Source organism: Nelumbo lutea, chromosome 8, assembly GCF_056320005.1.
Source record: "Nelumbo lutea isolate HS-2025 chromosome 8, American lotus-T2T, whole genome shotgun sequence".
Taxonomy (NCBI): domain Eukaryota; kingdom Viridiplantae; phylum Streptophyta; class Magnoliopsida; order Proteales; family Nelumbonaceae; genus Nelumbo; species Nelumbo lutea.
In genome coordinates, this window is record NC_142691.1 from 34,202,998 (window position 1) to 34,221,129 (window position 18,132).

Here is an 18,132-nt window from a genome sequence, read left to right on the forward strand (position 1 = left end):
GCATCCTTTCCGTGCTCCCCTTGCCGACCTACTTTATTATTATTGTCATTATGTACAAAATTTCACAAGTATCTGCAATGGATGAGTCTCTCTATCTCGTCCTGGAGATTATTACATTGTTCAGTACTATGATTGTGATTTTTATGAAAACTACAGTATAGATTTTTATCTCTCGTTTGGATTACTCTTTAGGCAAGGTGGCCACTTTATGTAGGGGGCGTCCTTGATCGTCATCATGATCTCGGTCTACCTTGTGTTCAACGGTATGTAATCTGTCTGAACTGCTAAGGGAGCATGGGACGGCTGGCTTGGCTTCGCCTCTCGGGCCTGGCTTAGGTTGGAGGGCTCACCTTCTCTTTTTCTTTTCTTGACCCTGCCTTCGGTTCTTTGGTTGATTTCTTCCTCTGTTCTCATGAACTTATCTGCGAGCTTGAGGAAATCGGCCACGGTTGCTGGCTGACTGGCCACTATTTGCCATTTGAATTCTTTGTGCGTTACCCCTCTTTTGGCTGCTGCAAGCTGTACCGCGGGGTCTAACCGTGGTATCTGCAAGCATGCTTCATTGAACCGCTTGATGTATGGATTCTCCTTCTCTCTGGATTACCTCGAAGATACTTTCCTCGGTTCTGGGGCACCGCTTGCTGTAACAAAGTGTGCGGTGAAGATCTGCACGAACTGGGCCTAGCTTTTTATTGACTCGGGAGCCAGGTTCCGGTACCAGGTGCGGGCCACCCCCCTGAAGGTGGTGGTGAAGGCCACACACATGCATGACTCACTAGCCCTAGCGAGGTGCATTTGTGACTGGAATGCATCGACGTGGTCGTTGGGGTCAAAGGACCCATCATACTTGTCCGGAGATGGAAGTTTGAAGTCTCTGGGCATGAGGACTGCTAGAAGTTCTAATGAAAGGGGGGAAGGAACTAAGAGAATTGGGATAGTTTTTACCTCGTCCGAGCTCGTCTCTTCCTTGCCTCTGAGCTCAGGTAGGACATGGGTAGCAGTTCGACGACTTCGCCAACGCTTTCTTTGAGCGGGCCTGGTGCTGGCGCTGCTGGCCTCCGTGTTGCCGAGCTCGATGGGGCCGAAATGTTGGTCTGCTGCTAGGGCACTGAACCGGTTCTCCGTGAGTGGTAACTTGGGCTTGGAGCGCCAAGGTGACTTTGTGGTTCCTGACCCGCCTGCGAGCTGCGAGGCGGGAGTAATTTTTCTTTGCTTTCGGCATGGGGATGAGGCCTGACTATTAGGGGGGTTCTAGGGTTGGGAAACTTCTCCTCAGTGAGGTCGTCCACCTTGAGGGGAGGCCTTAACCGACTTCGAAACAGGGTGCCAGGGGGGGAAGCAGTGATTGGTTTAGGAGTAGCTGAGGGAACTGCTGGTGATAATTGTGTTGGGAGAGGTGGTGTAGTACCTGGTGTTACTGGAGTTGGTGCTGCTGGAATTGTTGCATTTGGGCTTGCATTGCCCGCATGCATTGCATTAGGTCATCCAGCTGGTTCTAGCGGGTCACCAGTGGTACAACAGTTGGTTCAGCAAAGTTTGTTTCAATAGGGAGTGGAAGAGGGGTGTTCAATGAAAGAATTGATCAAGGAAGGTTCAGGGGCACCACTACTTGTGGCACATTCAGACTGGGGATCCCATCCACTGAAAGAGGGATGGTGAACTGCCCAATGCACACCACGGGAACTTGGAGTTGCTCTCCGGTGGTGGTCATTTCTATGCTGCGTTCGACGTTGTTGGAGGAAGCCATGGGTGTTGGAGTTTTTGAAAGGAGGGTAGGTAAGAGAGGTAAGAGAGATTTAGAGGGAGGCTTTTAGAAGCATTCCCACAGACGACGCCAATTGATGGAGCGCAATCCGGCTGGTCTTAGCTATCAACGATTTCACCTCTGATTGGAGCAATGGGGAGCCTGAAACGGAGAAGATGAGGGAACTCCGAGGGGAACCCAGTGAGATAACTCCGAAGCTCAAGTTAGTATTCTCTCAAAGGCAAAGTGAAGACCAAATGGCGCAAAGTTCACTCACTCCGATGCCTCTGTCGGTCGGGTATGATTACCTCTGTTTCTGTCGGTTCGGGAGTCATCCTTTCTGCTGGGACAAAACCGCCACTGCTCTTTGTCGGAACCGTCTCTGTAACTGGAAATGGCGATGTCAGGTGGCGGTGGCAGGTGGCCGTTTTGAAGTGCGGTCGTCAAGCGTCAGATCCCAAGTCAGTCAAGTGTGCCACCCTTGGGCACAAACTTCCTCGATGTCAGGCATGGTACGGTTTGTTCAATTTAGCGTCCTGGAGGCGAAGTGTTGGAGTGGTGAGCAAGGTGAAGTCTTGAGTTCGGATGTATGTCTTGTCTTGCCATAGTGCAGGCCAGTTCGGTGAGGTGTGTCCCAAACTGCTATAAGGCAGGCCAGTTTGGTGAGGTATGACACGAACTGCTATAAGGAAGGCCAGTTTGGGTTACTATCCTTTGAGTGACTTGGGGACTAAGAGAGTGTTCGGGCTCCTAGTAGGGAGTTCGGACTACTGGTAGGGGAGTTCGGTCCGCTAGTTCCTCCCCTTGGTGCTCACGTCTTAGGCACGCTTTTGTGCCGAGCTATTGCCTTTGCCACGTGTTGCATAACTATGAGGTCGGGCCAAATCTTCTTTCATCACTTACCAATTACGTCGTGTTCTGAACTTATTATTCTATTTAGTGGTCGATCACTAGTTTAAATCGTGCTCTTCTTTCAAATTTGGGTTAAAGTAGCCCCCTGGTTTAGTTTTTTCTTTTTAAAATTATGCAAAGAAGCATTGTTTTCTTTTGGATTGTTTGCTTTTACTGTAACTGGAGTCAAAGAAGGTAACCGATTTGAGCTGTCCAGTGAACATGAGGTTTTTTATTCTGTAGCAAATAGGAAAAGAAATAGGCAAATAAATAAGACAACAAATAGAATAAAAGGATAAAAAATCAATAAAGAAATGAAAAGGAGATAGAATAGGAGGTATCAGGCTCTTTGCAGTTTGGTAGAATGAAAAGGGAAGGGAGGTCGGTTGTAGAGAGTAATGCAACTTTGAAAAAAAATGAAATAAAGCTAAAATAACAAAATAAATAAATAACCTAATGACAATAATAGGATGCTTTTATGACTAGCATAGCAATTAAAAGGATATTGGCAACTTGCGTAGATTTAGTAGATTTAGAGAAAAAGTGTAGGTTGGTGAATAATTGATAACCATTGATAAAATTTAAACAAATTATATGTATGTATGTATTTAGAGAAAAAGAGTAGGTTGGTGTGTGTGTATATGCATGTATGTATGTATGTAATTAATAATAAGAAAATAAATAAATCAATAAGACAAAATAAATAAAAGGAAAAAAATGCATAAAAAAGAAATATGGAGGAATTTCTTTATGATGATTTATTCTGTTTGTTTTCTTTTAGTTAGCTTATTTTTTTTTGTTTGGATAATTGCCTTTTAGTTTTGTGTCTATTTGGGATCTTCATGTAGAACCCACCTATTGGACTCGAGAAGAGTGTTAACCCTTACTCTCTCTCATCCGATTAATGTAGTCATGCCTCAGGTTTGGAATCACCATTGAAACAAAAAACAGTTTAAAAATCATTCTCGGAGGTCTCATCACCTTCATTTTCTTAACTAATGGGTGGCAACTCAAAATCCAGCTCAAGTGAACCGTTTTCCGACGCTCACACCAATATAATAGCACTTTAAATAAATACATACAACATACACCTCTAATAGTCTAATTGTAGCGTACAACATATCCAATGCACCGATAGGATACACCTCATACCAATGTCTGATATGGAATGTATTATATCAATGTTTTAAACATTACCTAATACATGATATATCTCGCATGATATGCACCGATATGTTGCATATTTTGAAGATTTCTCAATGTATTCTTAATGCATTACAATCTAGATCCAACCATGAGATGGTGCATGAATTAATGGTATGTTACCACTTACCAGCAAAATAGGGAAAATAAGGAGACTGAAGAGCAATGGTATGATACAAACTCAAAATCAGGAGACCTAGAGCCAGTAGCACGTGGTTGAAACATTTGATTAGTACAAGACTCCTTGTAAACAATGAGCTCACCACAACAGTTCCTACAATCTAACCAATGGACATCAATTCTAATAACTTACAGAAATGCATGCTTCTTATACAACCTTGCATCTATCAGACTAGTGTACACTAAATAATACAATAGGGTACATACAAGAGACGATTTTGCATTATTTCCCCCTTCCCCTGCCTCTCCGATTGTATCTCCCAATTCTCTTTCTCTGCGGCCTCTCAACCTTGCTGTTGGTTCTCCGTTCTGGATTGTGGTTTACAGTTACTTGAGGTTGATTCTGCAATGACTCATCATATTGCCTATTTGAACTGTTCCAAGACCCACTAGCAAAGCTATCGGTTTCTTCAGCAATTGGCACCTCCATTGAAGCTTCACTCAAAAGCTCACAGGGCTCCTCAACAGGGATGTTATCCAACTTGTCACGACTTAAATCAATTGGGTTTGAACCTCCTTCATCAGAAGGTTTCAAGTTGTAATCTGCATGCAATCCTACAGACCAACTGAACAAACACCACCATGATCTGCTTAGAACAAGTTACATAATGCAGGAAAGGTAATGATCCTGTAGAAAAGATCATTGCCGTTGCCTGCCAAGAAGATACTGACCAAAAAAATGGTGTGAGATGCCTTTACGGGAAGGGTCACCTTGATGCTGGAGAACCGTTGGCAGTAAATCTGTCTCCCGATCCATTTGCTTCTTTCTGTGTTTCATGATTTCCATCCTGTGATCTTGAATCTGCAAATACACTCAGAAATCAGAAATGACAAACTTTATTAAGGTAAATGCTGTGAAACAAATGTATAAAAGATGTTCTTTCATTCCGTGTTTTCCGTTATTGATATCTGATAGAACTTATTAAAAAGAAGGTACGAGACAAATTTGAAAAAAAGCATCCACTTGTGCACAACTGAGATCCATCCACACCATCCTGCAATACATGAATAACAATTTCTAGAAGGAAGATCAAGAGACCTAAAGGGACTAGGTGTCAGTGAGGCAGCCCAATACATGATCTCTAACAAGGGTTTGTTCATATGACTATTATGGCAGGAAAAGAAGCTTATCTCTTACCCAACAGTCATGACAGTAACCATTTTTAGTTCTTTTTCTACCATTCCATATATCTTCTATTTCTTTCTTAATATGGCCACTTATTTGAAAATTTTTTGATAAGGTTACTAACAAAGCTTCTACTCTTATTTCTGTTGTGATTAGAAAACCCTTTCTAGCAGAACAAAGGAAAGAAGAAAAGTAAATACTAGGGCTACCAGTCCTCATATTTACATGTCATGGGAAAACAGAAAATTACAATAACAACCCACCTAATAACAGTAAAAAGACTAGACTTCCCATTAAATATTAGTACTAATTATACAAAAGAAAAACCCACTCTAATTTTGATCTGGCTTTGTATTTCAGTCTCAAAATTCCCCCCAAGCTGAGCATGGATATTAATCATGCCTAGCTTGCCCATCCAACAATTTTGATTTCAACATTAATGATATCAGCTACTCTTTTTCTTTTTCTTTTCCTTTGCTTTTAAAAAAAAAAAAAGATGCTCTTCAAGTGCACCCAGGTGCATAAAGCAAGGTGTCATTTAATGAATGTGCCTCACTTGAATCTAGGTGACACCACTTCCAAAGGGTGCACTCCCGAGGCACAGGCAACCCAGGCTTGCCCCCCTTTTTAAGCTAATACCCAAGTTTTTTTTTTGTTTTTTTTTTTTGTATATTCTTATATATTTTACAGCTTTATAAACGTCTATTAAGTTTCAAACAATCCTTTATTGTTGCTTGTGTGCTAATAACGATATATTAACTTTTAAAAGAAACAAGAACAAAGGCCTTTTGAATACCTAAATCCCTAGTAGTTGTTTCTTATAGGATATCAGCTAACAAAATTACCACTGACGAAGCAACAAGAGTTCAACTAGTCTCTGACACCCCAAACAAAATTCCAAGCAAAGACCTTTTGCTTTATTCCCTTTTTCTTTATTTTGGAGAGAGAGAGAGGCACATCACTTATTTTGCTGCCTACCAGCCCTATGCCTCCATAGACCATAAAGGTCCAACCTCATAGGATTATGAAAATAGACACCTAACATCACATTGGTTACCTAAAGTGATACAACTTGGAGAAGCAATTACATCAATAGTTTCATAGGCTTTAATTGTCAAATGCTTGAAGCACTTGGTATGATCCACATCTATGTCAGGTATGCATATTATTTTCTTTATTTATTCATTCATTGAAGCAATGACCCATTGAAACAAAGGTTTTGCCCATCTTCCTCAATCTTCATCTTTCTAATGATTTGTTCTATGGCTGTTATGAAATTTTAAACTCTGATTATTGGATGATCACATTGTGTCATTATAGATGATCATATACTTTTTATTTGATAGCATATACATTTGCATCTGCTTCGACAAGACCCCCCTTTCAACTAATGTTATGCATCTTTATTTTTCTTAATATAAAATATTTTTATTAAAAATAAAGAAAAAATGAGATCCCCCCTTCCTCCTAATCCCCCTCCTCTTAAGAAGGCTTATGCCTCCATGTGTTCGGGAGGCTTACGCCTCTAGCGTTTTGAACTATGCTTCAAGCCTCTAGGTAGTGGAACGCCTCACGTCACACCTCTGTTTTAAAACATTGAAACCTCTTTAGTCAAATCTCTATTTAAGAAGGCATCTTTAACATCAAACTGATATAATGGCCAGTCATAATGCCAAGGACAACAAAACTCTCACTGAAGTTACTGCCCCCAACAGTCTCTCCATAGACCCTCCTGGACCAATCCGGAATCTATGGAGTGTTTCACCTCACCTCCAGTTTGCTCCATTGGCCAAACGGAGACAAAAAAAAAAAATCAAAACAAGGTGTTACTAGTCAAGGCTTATTATCCCAAGGCAAAAACTACTCTTCAAACAGCCAAATTAGGAATTTCATTGGGCTTGAAAAAATGGGAGAAAGGGAGAAGAAAAAGGGGAAGAAGATGGAAGAGAAGAAAAAGATTGCACTCGCAATAATCTATAAAAAAATAGGAAAAATAGAAGAGAAGAAAAAGATTGCAAAAGTTGGAAGAGATAGAAGTAATGGAGGAAGATGGAAGAAAAGGGAAGGAATAAGAGAGTAGTTCAATCCCTCTATCCAGCCTCGAAAGATATCTTTTATTCTTTAATTGTAATCTGAGTCCAATTAATAGGGTGGCCAGCATTAAAACAATAATAAAAAGGGTAAAATACAAAAAACTCCCTTGAAGTTTCTATCAATCATAAAATCCTCCCCTATAGTTTCATTTGAATAAATACCTCCCCTAAACTCAGTGTTTTAAAAGTGCAAGGGCCAATTTGCACCTGAAGCGAGATGCACAAGGCAAGGTGCAAAAATACAAAAAATAAAAAAATGCATTAAAAAAATGCAAAAAAAAATATTAAACATAATATTAATAACAAATATAAACTTAAGTTTTAAAATTAATGGTTTAAAAACCTATTGTCTAAAATTAAAATACATAAACATAACATGTAAATCATATTTAAATGAAAATTTAAAAATAAAATCAAACATATAAAACATTTTCAAGCATGTAATGCCTACAATCCCTTTTTATCTCAACTGCATTACTTCAAGTAGCTAATGTGATGTAAAACATATTACATTCCTAATTCTATGAGTCGCCTTTGTGCCATGCCCCATGAGGCAAGCCCAAACAAGTCCATGTTCGGGTCTTAAATTCTTAATTATCACACAAAAGATAATGATTTTATAATTTTAATTGCCTTTTAAGAAGATGTTTTATTAAGATGAATGAATGAACAACATTAGCAAATAGTGGAGAATTATTGTTTGTGTGCAAATTAAGAATTTAAGACCCAAACATGGACTTGTTTGGGCTTGCCTTTAGGGGCGTGGTCGGGGGTGGAGCCCTGGACCCAGCCGCTAGGTTCAAAAAAAGTAAAAAAAAACGTACAATTTTCAAAAGGCACACGCCTAGGTGCACCAGGCGTACACCTTTTGAAAGTGTTGCGCCTAGGACTTGGGCGAGGCACCTACCCAAAAATGCGCCTCGCCTGTGCACCTAGGCGCGCCTTTTAAATCACTGCCTGAACTTTTGAGAAACTAGACAAAAACCTTCCTATCACCTTCCCAAACAAAAAATGTAAGATTGATGCACTAGTTTTTCCAAATACACATTCTAGCCTTTTATAAATTATTTTACATATAGAATTACTATATTAACCCTATTTTAACTTGACAAAAACATCCTTTAACATCATCTTCTAACATTTTTGTTGAGTTAAAATAGGGTTATTTCAGTAATTTTGTATCTAAAATAATTTATAAAAGGGTAGAATGAATATTTGGAAAAAATTGATGCATCAGTCTAACGTTTTCCGTCTGGGAAGGTGACAGAAGGGAGGTTTTTCTTGAGTTTCTCAAAAGTTTAGGGAAGGTATTTGTTCAAGTGAAACTATAGGGGAGGTTTTTATAATTGTCAGAAACTTTAGGGGAGTCTTGTATTTTACCCTGATAAAAAATGCAAAAAACAAGCCCATAACTAAGGCCCACTACTCAAAAACATAAAACATAAACATAACTGAATAAAAAGAAAGAAACTAACGCCCTTTCAGCCCATCATTTCTATAGTGTTGATGGAGGAAAAGTGTTCAAGGTGAATACAGATCCATGGCCCATAGTGTCTCAAAATTGTTGTGGCTTCAATCATTGTTGGAGGACTTGGCATTGTAGCAAAGAAACCTATGAACTTATATTTTGATAACTAGGCTGCAATTTATGTAGTCCACAATCTTGTCCAACATGATACAAAGCATATTTAGATGGATAGACATTTTATTAGGGAAAGGATCACCTCATGAGAAGTTTGCTTGCCTATGTTTCACCTACATTGTAGTTAGCATATGTTCTCACCAAGGGAACCACTAGAAACAAGCTTGAGCATGATTTACACAAGTTGAGAATGATCGACATCATAGTTGTCTAGGTAGGTGCCTAGGCAACAAGTTGCCCTTGGAGGCTCGCCTTACCCAGTCGCCAAGCAGTCTTGTATATTGTCTTATAAAATACTTTTATATTGTTAAACAAAAATATTCATTTTTCTATTTATAAACTAATTTCTTTTTATTATTTTCTTATTCGTTAGGGTTTAATCAACACAAACATCGCTAACTGCTGTATTGAACCCTCAAAAGACTTCAAAATCTGAACCAATAAGGGAGGAACTCAAAATCTGAACCCTCAAAGACTTATTCTTCTTCTTCTTCTTCTTCCACCTTTTCTTTTCTTCTTTTCCTATAACAAAAATAGGGGTTCAGCCCCTACATGTTTTGAATTTTCTTTTCTTTCTTCTTTTTCTTCTCATAGATATGTTGATTTTCTAGACTTAAACATGAATTTTATGGATAGTCATTAAGGAAAGATGGTTATGGGACTTAAGGAACTACCCTAGGATATGTGGTTTTTAGTTAAAAAAATCCATTGCCTAGACAACTAGGCAACAAAGCACTCTCTTGTTGCCTAGCCTTGCCTTGGCGCCTTGAAAACTATGATTGATATCTATTCCCAACTTTAGGGGGGAGTGTTAACAACTATTTTTAGTATGTTTTTTCTTTAATTATTGTTATATACTATTGGGTCAGACAACTCTTTATTTCATTTTTAGTGGTTCTAATTATTGTCAGTCCGTGAGAAGGTGAAAGAGCAAGAGATGCGATAGAGGTTCAGATCTGTTAGAGTTGATCAATCTGATCGAACCAACCCAAAAAAGAGATATTTATATTAATCTTGGGTAAATGGACAAGATTGACCTTACAAAGAGAATAAAAGAGTTGTACACTAAAGTACACGCCTATTACAGTACAAGAAAGAATAATAAAGTACAGTAGAATTACAAAACTACTCTTCAGTTCTTCTACACTCCCCCTCAAACTGATGTTGGGGTATAAGCATCAGTTTGTCAACAAGAAAATTATGTCGGGATTTGGTCATGGCTTTGGTGAAGAGATCCGCAAGTTGTAGACCCAATGAAACATGTGGGAGAGAGATCTGACCTGCATGGAGAAGGTCACGAATGAAGTGACAATTCACCTCAATATGTTTAGTGCGCTCATGAAATACGGGATTGGTTGCAATCTTGATTGCACTCATATTGTCAACAAACAGAGGAGTAACAAATGAGTGATTAATATTCATGTGCCTTAAGCCAAATTATTTCACTGCATACTGAAGACATGGCTCTGTACTTGGTTTCAGTAGATGACTTGGAAACCATTTGTTGTTTCTTGCATTTCCAAGAAATCAGAGAATCACCAAGGAATATACACCAACCAGTAGTAGAGTGACGAGTGTCAAGACAACCTACCCAATCTGCATCTGCATAAGCTCGGAGTTGTAATGGATAATTTGGAGAACTACAGAATAGTGAGGCTGACATGGAGCAAAAACAAACTGACTCACAATCTGAACCACATAGAAAATGTCCGGTCTAGTCATGGTTAGGTAGATAAGCCTACCAACAAGTTGTCAATACAGGGTAGCAACAGGATGGAGATCACCCTCATCTTTACTCAACTTACAGTTAAGCTCCAGAGGTGTATCAACATGTTTAGAGTCAGTCAAGCGAGAAAGAGTCACCAAATCAGAAGCATATTTCTGTTGGTTGACAAAGTAACCACGATGACATCTTTGAATTTCAAGTCCAAGAAAGTATGTTGTTGGCCCAAGATCCTTCATTTTGAAGGATTTACTAAGCAGAAGTTTGAGTTTGTTAATACCATCTGCATTATCTCTAGTAATAAGGATGTCATCAACATAGACCAAAAGAAGAGTCAATCCCTAAGCTCGCTTGAGAGTGAAGAGAGAGTAGTTTGAAGCACTCTACTAAAAACCAACCTCCAACACTACTGTACGGAAGCGATCAAACCAAGCTCGTGGAGCTTGTTTAAGGCCATATGGAGATTTCTTCAGTTTACGCACCAACTAAAGATTGTCGCAATAGCCAGGAGGTGGTTTCATATAAACTGTCTCTTGTAACTCTCCATGGAGGAAGGCATTCTTGACATCCATCTGGTCAACTGTCTACTGTTTGAGAGCAGTAATGGCTAGTAGCAAACGAACTGTTGTCATTTTGGCCACAAGTGCAAAAGTTTCATCATAGTCAATTCCATACTCTTTGCAGCCTTGAGTGACCAAATGGGCCTTATATTTGTCCAGAATAGCATCAGATTTGAGTTTCACGATGTAAACCCACTAGCTACCAATTATGGAGGCATCTATGGAGGAGAGTCAAGATTCCATGTATCATTCTCCAATAAAGCCTAAACCTCTAAATCCATAGCATCTTTCCAATGCTCAACTACTACGGCTTGGCTGTAAGACTTAGGAATATCTATGGATGACAAAACAACTAAGAATGAACTATGACTCAAAAAGAAGCCATAGCAATCAGGTGAACAAGAAATACAAGATCACCGACACAAAGGAATAAATGAAGGTAAATCCTCGGGGGGAGAATCTGCACTTACAGTAGTGTTGGATGGAGAGGAATGACTAGTCACTATTGCTTGAGGTGGAGAGGTGGAGGAGACAGGAAATGGGCGAACTAGATGCTTCCTAAAATACGTCTAAAGAGGCTAAAATGGAGAATCACCTGTAGATCCAAGGTTATGAAGAATAGAAATGGATGGTGCAGGCAATTTATAAATATGTTCAAAGAATGAAAGATTCTCAAGAAAGATGACATTGCGAGAAATGCACAACCGACGGACTTTGGAATCATAACAAAGAAACCCCTTGTGTTTCGTACTATATCCCATGAAAGCACACATAACTGATTGAGCTATTAGCTTGGTGCATTCATGGGGAGGGAGATAGACGAAACAAACACATCCAAAGACACGAAGTATGGATAGGTTTGGAGGGCGATGAAATAAGTTTTGTTGGGAAGAAGAATTTTCAAGATTAGGTGTAGGAAGACTATTGATGAGGTGAACAATAGTGCAGGTCGCCTCCACCCAGAAGGTAAGGGGAGCATGAGAGTCTTGTATCAAGGATCTCACCATACTAGCAATGTGTCGGTTCTTGCGCTCTGATACTCCATTCTATTGAGTACTGGGACAAGATCTCTGGGACTGAATACCATGTTGTTTAAGATAGGTTTGAAACTCACCAACCTCACCATCATAGTACTCTCCCCCTAAATCTGACCTCAAAATATTTATGGTGCTTTTAAACTGGGTCATTACCATGCATGAAAGTTCTTAAACATGGAGAAGCCTTCTAATTTCTTTCGAAGAAAATAAACCAATGTGTAACGAGTACAGTCATCAATGAATAACACAAAGTACTTATAACCCATGCATGAAATAACTGAAAACAACCACACATCACCATGAATGTGATAAAAAGGTGTAGATGCATGTTCAATAGAAGATGAAAAAGATAAAACATGACTTTTAACAATAGCAGCAAGTTAAACAAGATTTATCAACATTTTTAACTGAAGAAGTATTCATAGGCAAGCAACCAGAGCAAAATAAATAACCCAAATTTTTAGCATGTGACCCAAACTCTATGCCATAAGTGCCACACATTATTATAGGAAAAAATAGATGAACTATGTGTAATGAATAGAAAACAAGAATCCAACGAAGATATCTTAGTCTAGAATTCTGAAGCAAACAGCCTCCCAAGCTTATGCCCCTTCCCCTTCAGCTCCCCAATGTATTGGTCCTGAATAAAACAACCATCACGAGTTAATAAGACATTATTACCATCATCAACAAGTTGCCCAACAGAGATTAGACTAGTAGTCAGTTTAGGCACAAAGAAAGTTTTGGGAAGATGTAAGGATTTGGTCTTAGTAGTGGATAAAGATAAACCATTACAACCATATATAGGTAAAGAATCACCATTAGCGGTAATAATATGGTTGCCAAAGGTGCAAGGCTTAGGAGACTGACCGAAGGAGGCCCCAGTCATGTGATTTGAGGCCCTGGAATCAATAACCCACATGTGACAAGGAGATGAACACAAAAAAGCAGACTTACCAGCCAGTCCAAAAGCAGAAAAAGCTGAAGAAATAGCTGAAGACATGAGCTCACGAATCTTTTCTTCAGTCAGATTTCGCTGAGCATCTAGCTTGTGAGCTGATGATGAGGCGGTAGTATCAGTAGAAACAGATTCAATTGAGGCTTGATAAGCCTTACGGTGTCCTTTATTGGGGGGCCTAGTTAGGCATTCCGCTATAATGTGTCCTTGTTTGCAATAGGTGCAAAAGTTTTTCTTCTTGCAGTGGGATGCCACGTGACCGTATTCTTTGCATTCATAACACTGCAACTTCGAGAAGTCTTTCTTACCCTTCTGTTTGGTAGCCAAAAACACTGTATCAATCCCATGTTCCTTCTTCTGATCTAGTGCAGATAAGGTAAGAAGATGAGTTTCCTCCCTTAACAACTATCCAAGGATTGCATCAAGTTCAGGCACTGGTTCTCTATTGAGAATACTAGAGTGTAGAGTTTCATAATCAGGCCTGAGGTGCATCAAAAAGTGCATGGTCTTTCTCTTATTGAGATGCTTCTTAATAGTATTCACACAATAGTCTATAGACAGATCCCCAAAGTGAGCCAATTCATATTTAGTCTAGAGATTTACAAATCCTGCATAGTATTCCTGAATCCGCTTCTCCCCTTGAACATAGAAGATATCAATTTCAATCTGATATTGCCTAGACATATTCGATTGTTGATATACCTTTTCAAGGTATCCGAACATGTCATGGGCATATTTGAGACCTCTCAATGGAATACTGACCTCCATTAGGATAGACCCAAGTATCCATGAAGTAACTTGAGCATTCTCAGTTCTCCATTGTTTCATCCCTTTGACATCACTGGTGCTAGGCATGGAAGTAGAACCATCAATGTAATCCCACATGCTTTTCCCTTCAACAAAATACTGGAAATGAAACTTCCAAAGAGCACAGTAGCTCCCATCGAACTTAACAGAAATAAATTTATTCTTTTCCAGAGCCATAATGAAAAGGAAACAAAGTAAAGACTGATCAAATCAAGCAATATAGTAATCAAACTATGAGTCAAAAAAACTGACAATAGAAACCTCTTACAATCACCAAAAAATTGTCCAAGTTCCAACAAATGGAGAAAACTTGATACACAATCCAGAAAAGGAAAGTCTGGATGCAGCCGCCCAGAAGAGATGTATCTCTCAAAACTTCTCAGATCTCGATGAAAATTTCAAAATATGGTGAGAGGCCCTAAGTGACACTTCCTTTCAATTCTTATTGCAAATTGATGTCATACGAGAGAGATCTAATGAAATCTCTCTCCTAGATGCGCAAAACACAGAGAACAGTTCTCTGGAGAGATCGAAACAATCCAGAGTCAATTGACAATGATTAAAGTTCTCAAACTGATAAAAAAGGAGGAGATAAGGATTAGAAAGTTGCCTGCTCTGATACCATGCCAGTTTGTTAGAAGGTGAAAGAGCAAGAGATGCGGCAGAGGTTCAGATCTGTTAGGGTTGATCAATCTAATCAAACCAACCCAGAAAAGAGATATTTATATTAATCTGAGGTAAATAGACAAATTGTCCTTACAAAGAGAACTAAAGAGTTGTACACTACAGTACATGCCTATTACAGTACAAGAAAGAATAATAAAGTACAATAGAATTACAAAACTACCCTTCAGTTCTTCTACAATTATAGCTGCCTTAGTGAGGGCAATATTGTCATTGTATAAACTTTTAGTTTTTAATATAAATAATAGTGAGTGGGGCAGCCATAATACTTTTGGCACCCCTTTTCCAAACTTCTCTTTTCTTTCTCTTCCCTAAAAACTTTCTACACCCTTTTTGTCTTGTTTCTCTTATTTAGGGATGGCAATTTTCCCCATAAAACCTGGGACCCACCCCGAATGGGACCAGTTTTCTCCAATCTTAAAGGGGAAAGGGCAAGGCAGGGAAAATATTTTTGCCCTGAACCAAGGATGGGACAAGGATGGGGTTTGCATATAATTCCCCAAACCTGATGGAAAATTAATAAAATATCCCTAGATTTAATATTGATTTTTAAAATATCTCCAAGTTTTCCCCAAATTCTTAAAATCCTAGGATCCCATAATTCTATTTCTAAAGCACCTCCAAATTGTCATAATTCAATTCATAAAATACCCCCAACTTCCCATAATCTTATTTGTAAAATATCCAACAATTAGATTATTTTTAGGTGGTTGCCTTGGGACAGGGAAAATTTGGGGATTCCTCATCCTGGTGCCCCATCCCGAACCTACCAAGGATGGGGTAGGGATAGATAGGGGTGCCCTGCCAGAACCCTGTTGCCATTTCCACTCTCATTTTTTCTTTATCTCTAATTTCTACTATTCTCGCATGCAAGTTGTTAATAGAATCCTGCACTACTTGAAAGGATGGCCTGGTAAAAGAATGTTGTACTCAAACAATGGACATCTAAAAGTTGAGACCTACACAAATGTAGACTAGGTCGGGTTTGTTGATGATAGAAGATTTGCATTTGGTTACTATGCCTTAATTGGAGGCAATGTTGTTTCATGGAAAAGCAAGAAACAATCAGTTGTCGCTTGATCTAGTGATGAGGCAAAATACAAGCTCCAAGTTTTATTATACCAATCAATTGGTTATAAGTTTTTCCAGTATGGTGTCTTTCAGGTATCATAGTCAAACCCATATTATAAACATCATAAAGTCAAAAAATATATATAAAAATAATGCCTTATACACAAATATGTAGCTGCTTAGGCAAGGCAACTCTCTAAAGGCACCTGCCTAGGTGCCGCCTTGAGAACCTCTCTCTCTCTCTCCCTCTAAGGTCATATGGTTTCCCCTAAAAATTACTGTTCGCACCAACCAATGGGAACAGTCTTCTCAATTTTATAATTGAATTATCTTTCATAATTCAGATCTTTAATTCCTCTTACCCCCCACCTACACCCTAGTAGGGTGCTTCCTCCCTGTCCTACATAACATCTCCAATTGCTGGTCTTATCAATCAAAGCTGTGCCTTAAAAGTGATGAACCCATTTTATAGATAAGTACCTAATTAGCTCTATGCAAACTAATGTAGATTGATACAGGCTCAACTCCCTAATTGCCTTTCGGTTATCAACTCCCCCTTTTCTCCCTTTTCATTTTTAACCATAACTAAAACTGCAACAAAATCCAAGTTCCCCACCGCCAAATGCCAAAACCCTTCTACAACTTTTCATAAGAAAAAAGAAAGTCTACCCCAAAATGTCCTCAATCACAACTACTTCACCTTCAAGGAATTAAAGGTCTACAACTGAATGGCTAATAGCATGTTACAACAGTTCAGTAATACCTAAAAAGTAGAATAATGTTAAAAAGAAAAGCTTACTACTGCCAAAAAATTGCAAAAATAAAATTCATGTCATACTCAAACCATTTTGGTATGAAAATAATTTCAACAACTGAGAATATGCTGAGTGGCACATACCTACAGTAGGATGAATTTCCTTCAGAGCAGAACACTGATGTGGTTCAGAAGAACACTCAGCCTGTACAGTTTCTTTCACTGGAGGACTTGGCTTTTGATTAGACCCATGAGTTTCACCAAGGCCATCAACTTCATTGTCATCACTGCAATGTATGGAACCAAACAAAATAAAATTGTAAAGAGATAGGCATGTTTGTTGGAGAGAGAGAGAGAGAGATGGACAGAACTTTAATACCACTTAATGCCAAGAAAACCACACCAATGCAAGAATAATTAGGCATGTTTGTTTGAGAACTGGACTATTGACAAAACCAAGACATTGATGGACTTCAAAACCTACCAAGTGTCAACAGATTCCATTATCTTAATCCCACTTTCCTAGACCTGGTTATTTTGACACAATAAATTTTATTAATGAAAACAATTCATATGACCTCAAAACTCTCAACTTACAATTTGTTAAAAGAAAAAAATAACAGTCATGCTCTAACAATTAAATTCCACCTTCAAAACCTTTCTCAGTGTTTTAAAAGTGCAAGGCGCAAAAAAAGCGCAAGGGCCAATTTGCGCCTAAGGCACAGGGTGAAGCATACGCCTTTTTGAAGCAAGGTGCAAAATTACAAAAAATGCTAAAAAATAAAATAAATGTTAGAAAATTTTAAAAATACCAAAAAAGGCAAACACTTCAAAAAATATTAAACATAATGTTAATAAAAAATATAACCTTAAATTTTAAAATAAATGTTTTAAAAAAACCTATTATCTAAAATTAAAATACATACCATGTAAAGCATATTCAAATGAAAATTTAAAAATAAAAGCAAATATATAAAGCATTTTCAAGCATGTAAAACCCACACCCTTTTTTTCCTCAATTGCATTACTTCAAATAGCTAATGTGATGTAAAACATATTGCATTCTTGATTCTATGAGTCACCTTTGTACCACGCCCCTCGAGGCAGGCCCGAACAATTCCATGTTAGGGTCTTAAATTCTTATTTCTCACATAAAAGACAATGATTTTATAACTTTAATTGCCTTTTAAGAAGATATTTTATTAGAATGAATGAATAAACATTAGAAAATAGGGGGTTCTTGGATGAAAAAGTGCAAAATTTTAAAAAGGCGCACACCTGGGCTGAGGCACAAGGTGCATCAGGCACACGCCTAGGTACACCAGGGTTTGCGCCTAGGACCCAGGTGAGGTGCATACCCTAAAATGCGCCTTGCCTATGTACCTAGGCACACCTTTTAAATCACTGTTTTTACTGATCTGAAATTCTAAAGATGTTAGTTTAATAAAACCACAATCATACCCAAAATTCTGACCAATCCAATTAGACAAGATAGAGTTTCCAATATTCTGCAGCTGTAGTTGACTTGGAATCAGTCAAACCACCACTTTCTTCTAACAATATTTGCATCTTGAGTCTTAGAAATAACCTTTTAAAATAGTCCAGCAATGGTCCATGAAAATGCAAAACAAAAGCTTCATCATCAGCATCATCTAAGCT

General features: G+C 38.5%; 1 protein-coding gene across 1 annotated transcript in view; it reads right to left on the minus strand.

The window, feature by feature from the left end:
• Positions 1-4,009: 4,009 nt before the first annotated feature.
• LOC148843774 (flocculation protein) overlaps positions 4,010-18,132 on the minus strand; it is an 86,644-nt gene continuing 72,521 nt past the window's right edge. Inside the window, exons 10-12 of the mRNA XM_088957595.1 lie at positions 16,618-16,760; positions 4,730-4,820; positions 4,010-4,584 (exon numbers count right to left, since the gene is read on the minus strand). Of these exons, the coding sequence (XP_088813721.1) occupies positions 4,242-4,584; positions 4,730-4,820; positions 16,618-16,760 (577 nt within the window). The 3' untranslated portion in view covers positions 4,010-4,241. The remainder of the gene's footprint in view (positions 4,585-4,729; positions 4,821-16,617; positions 16,761-18,132) is intronic.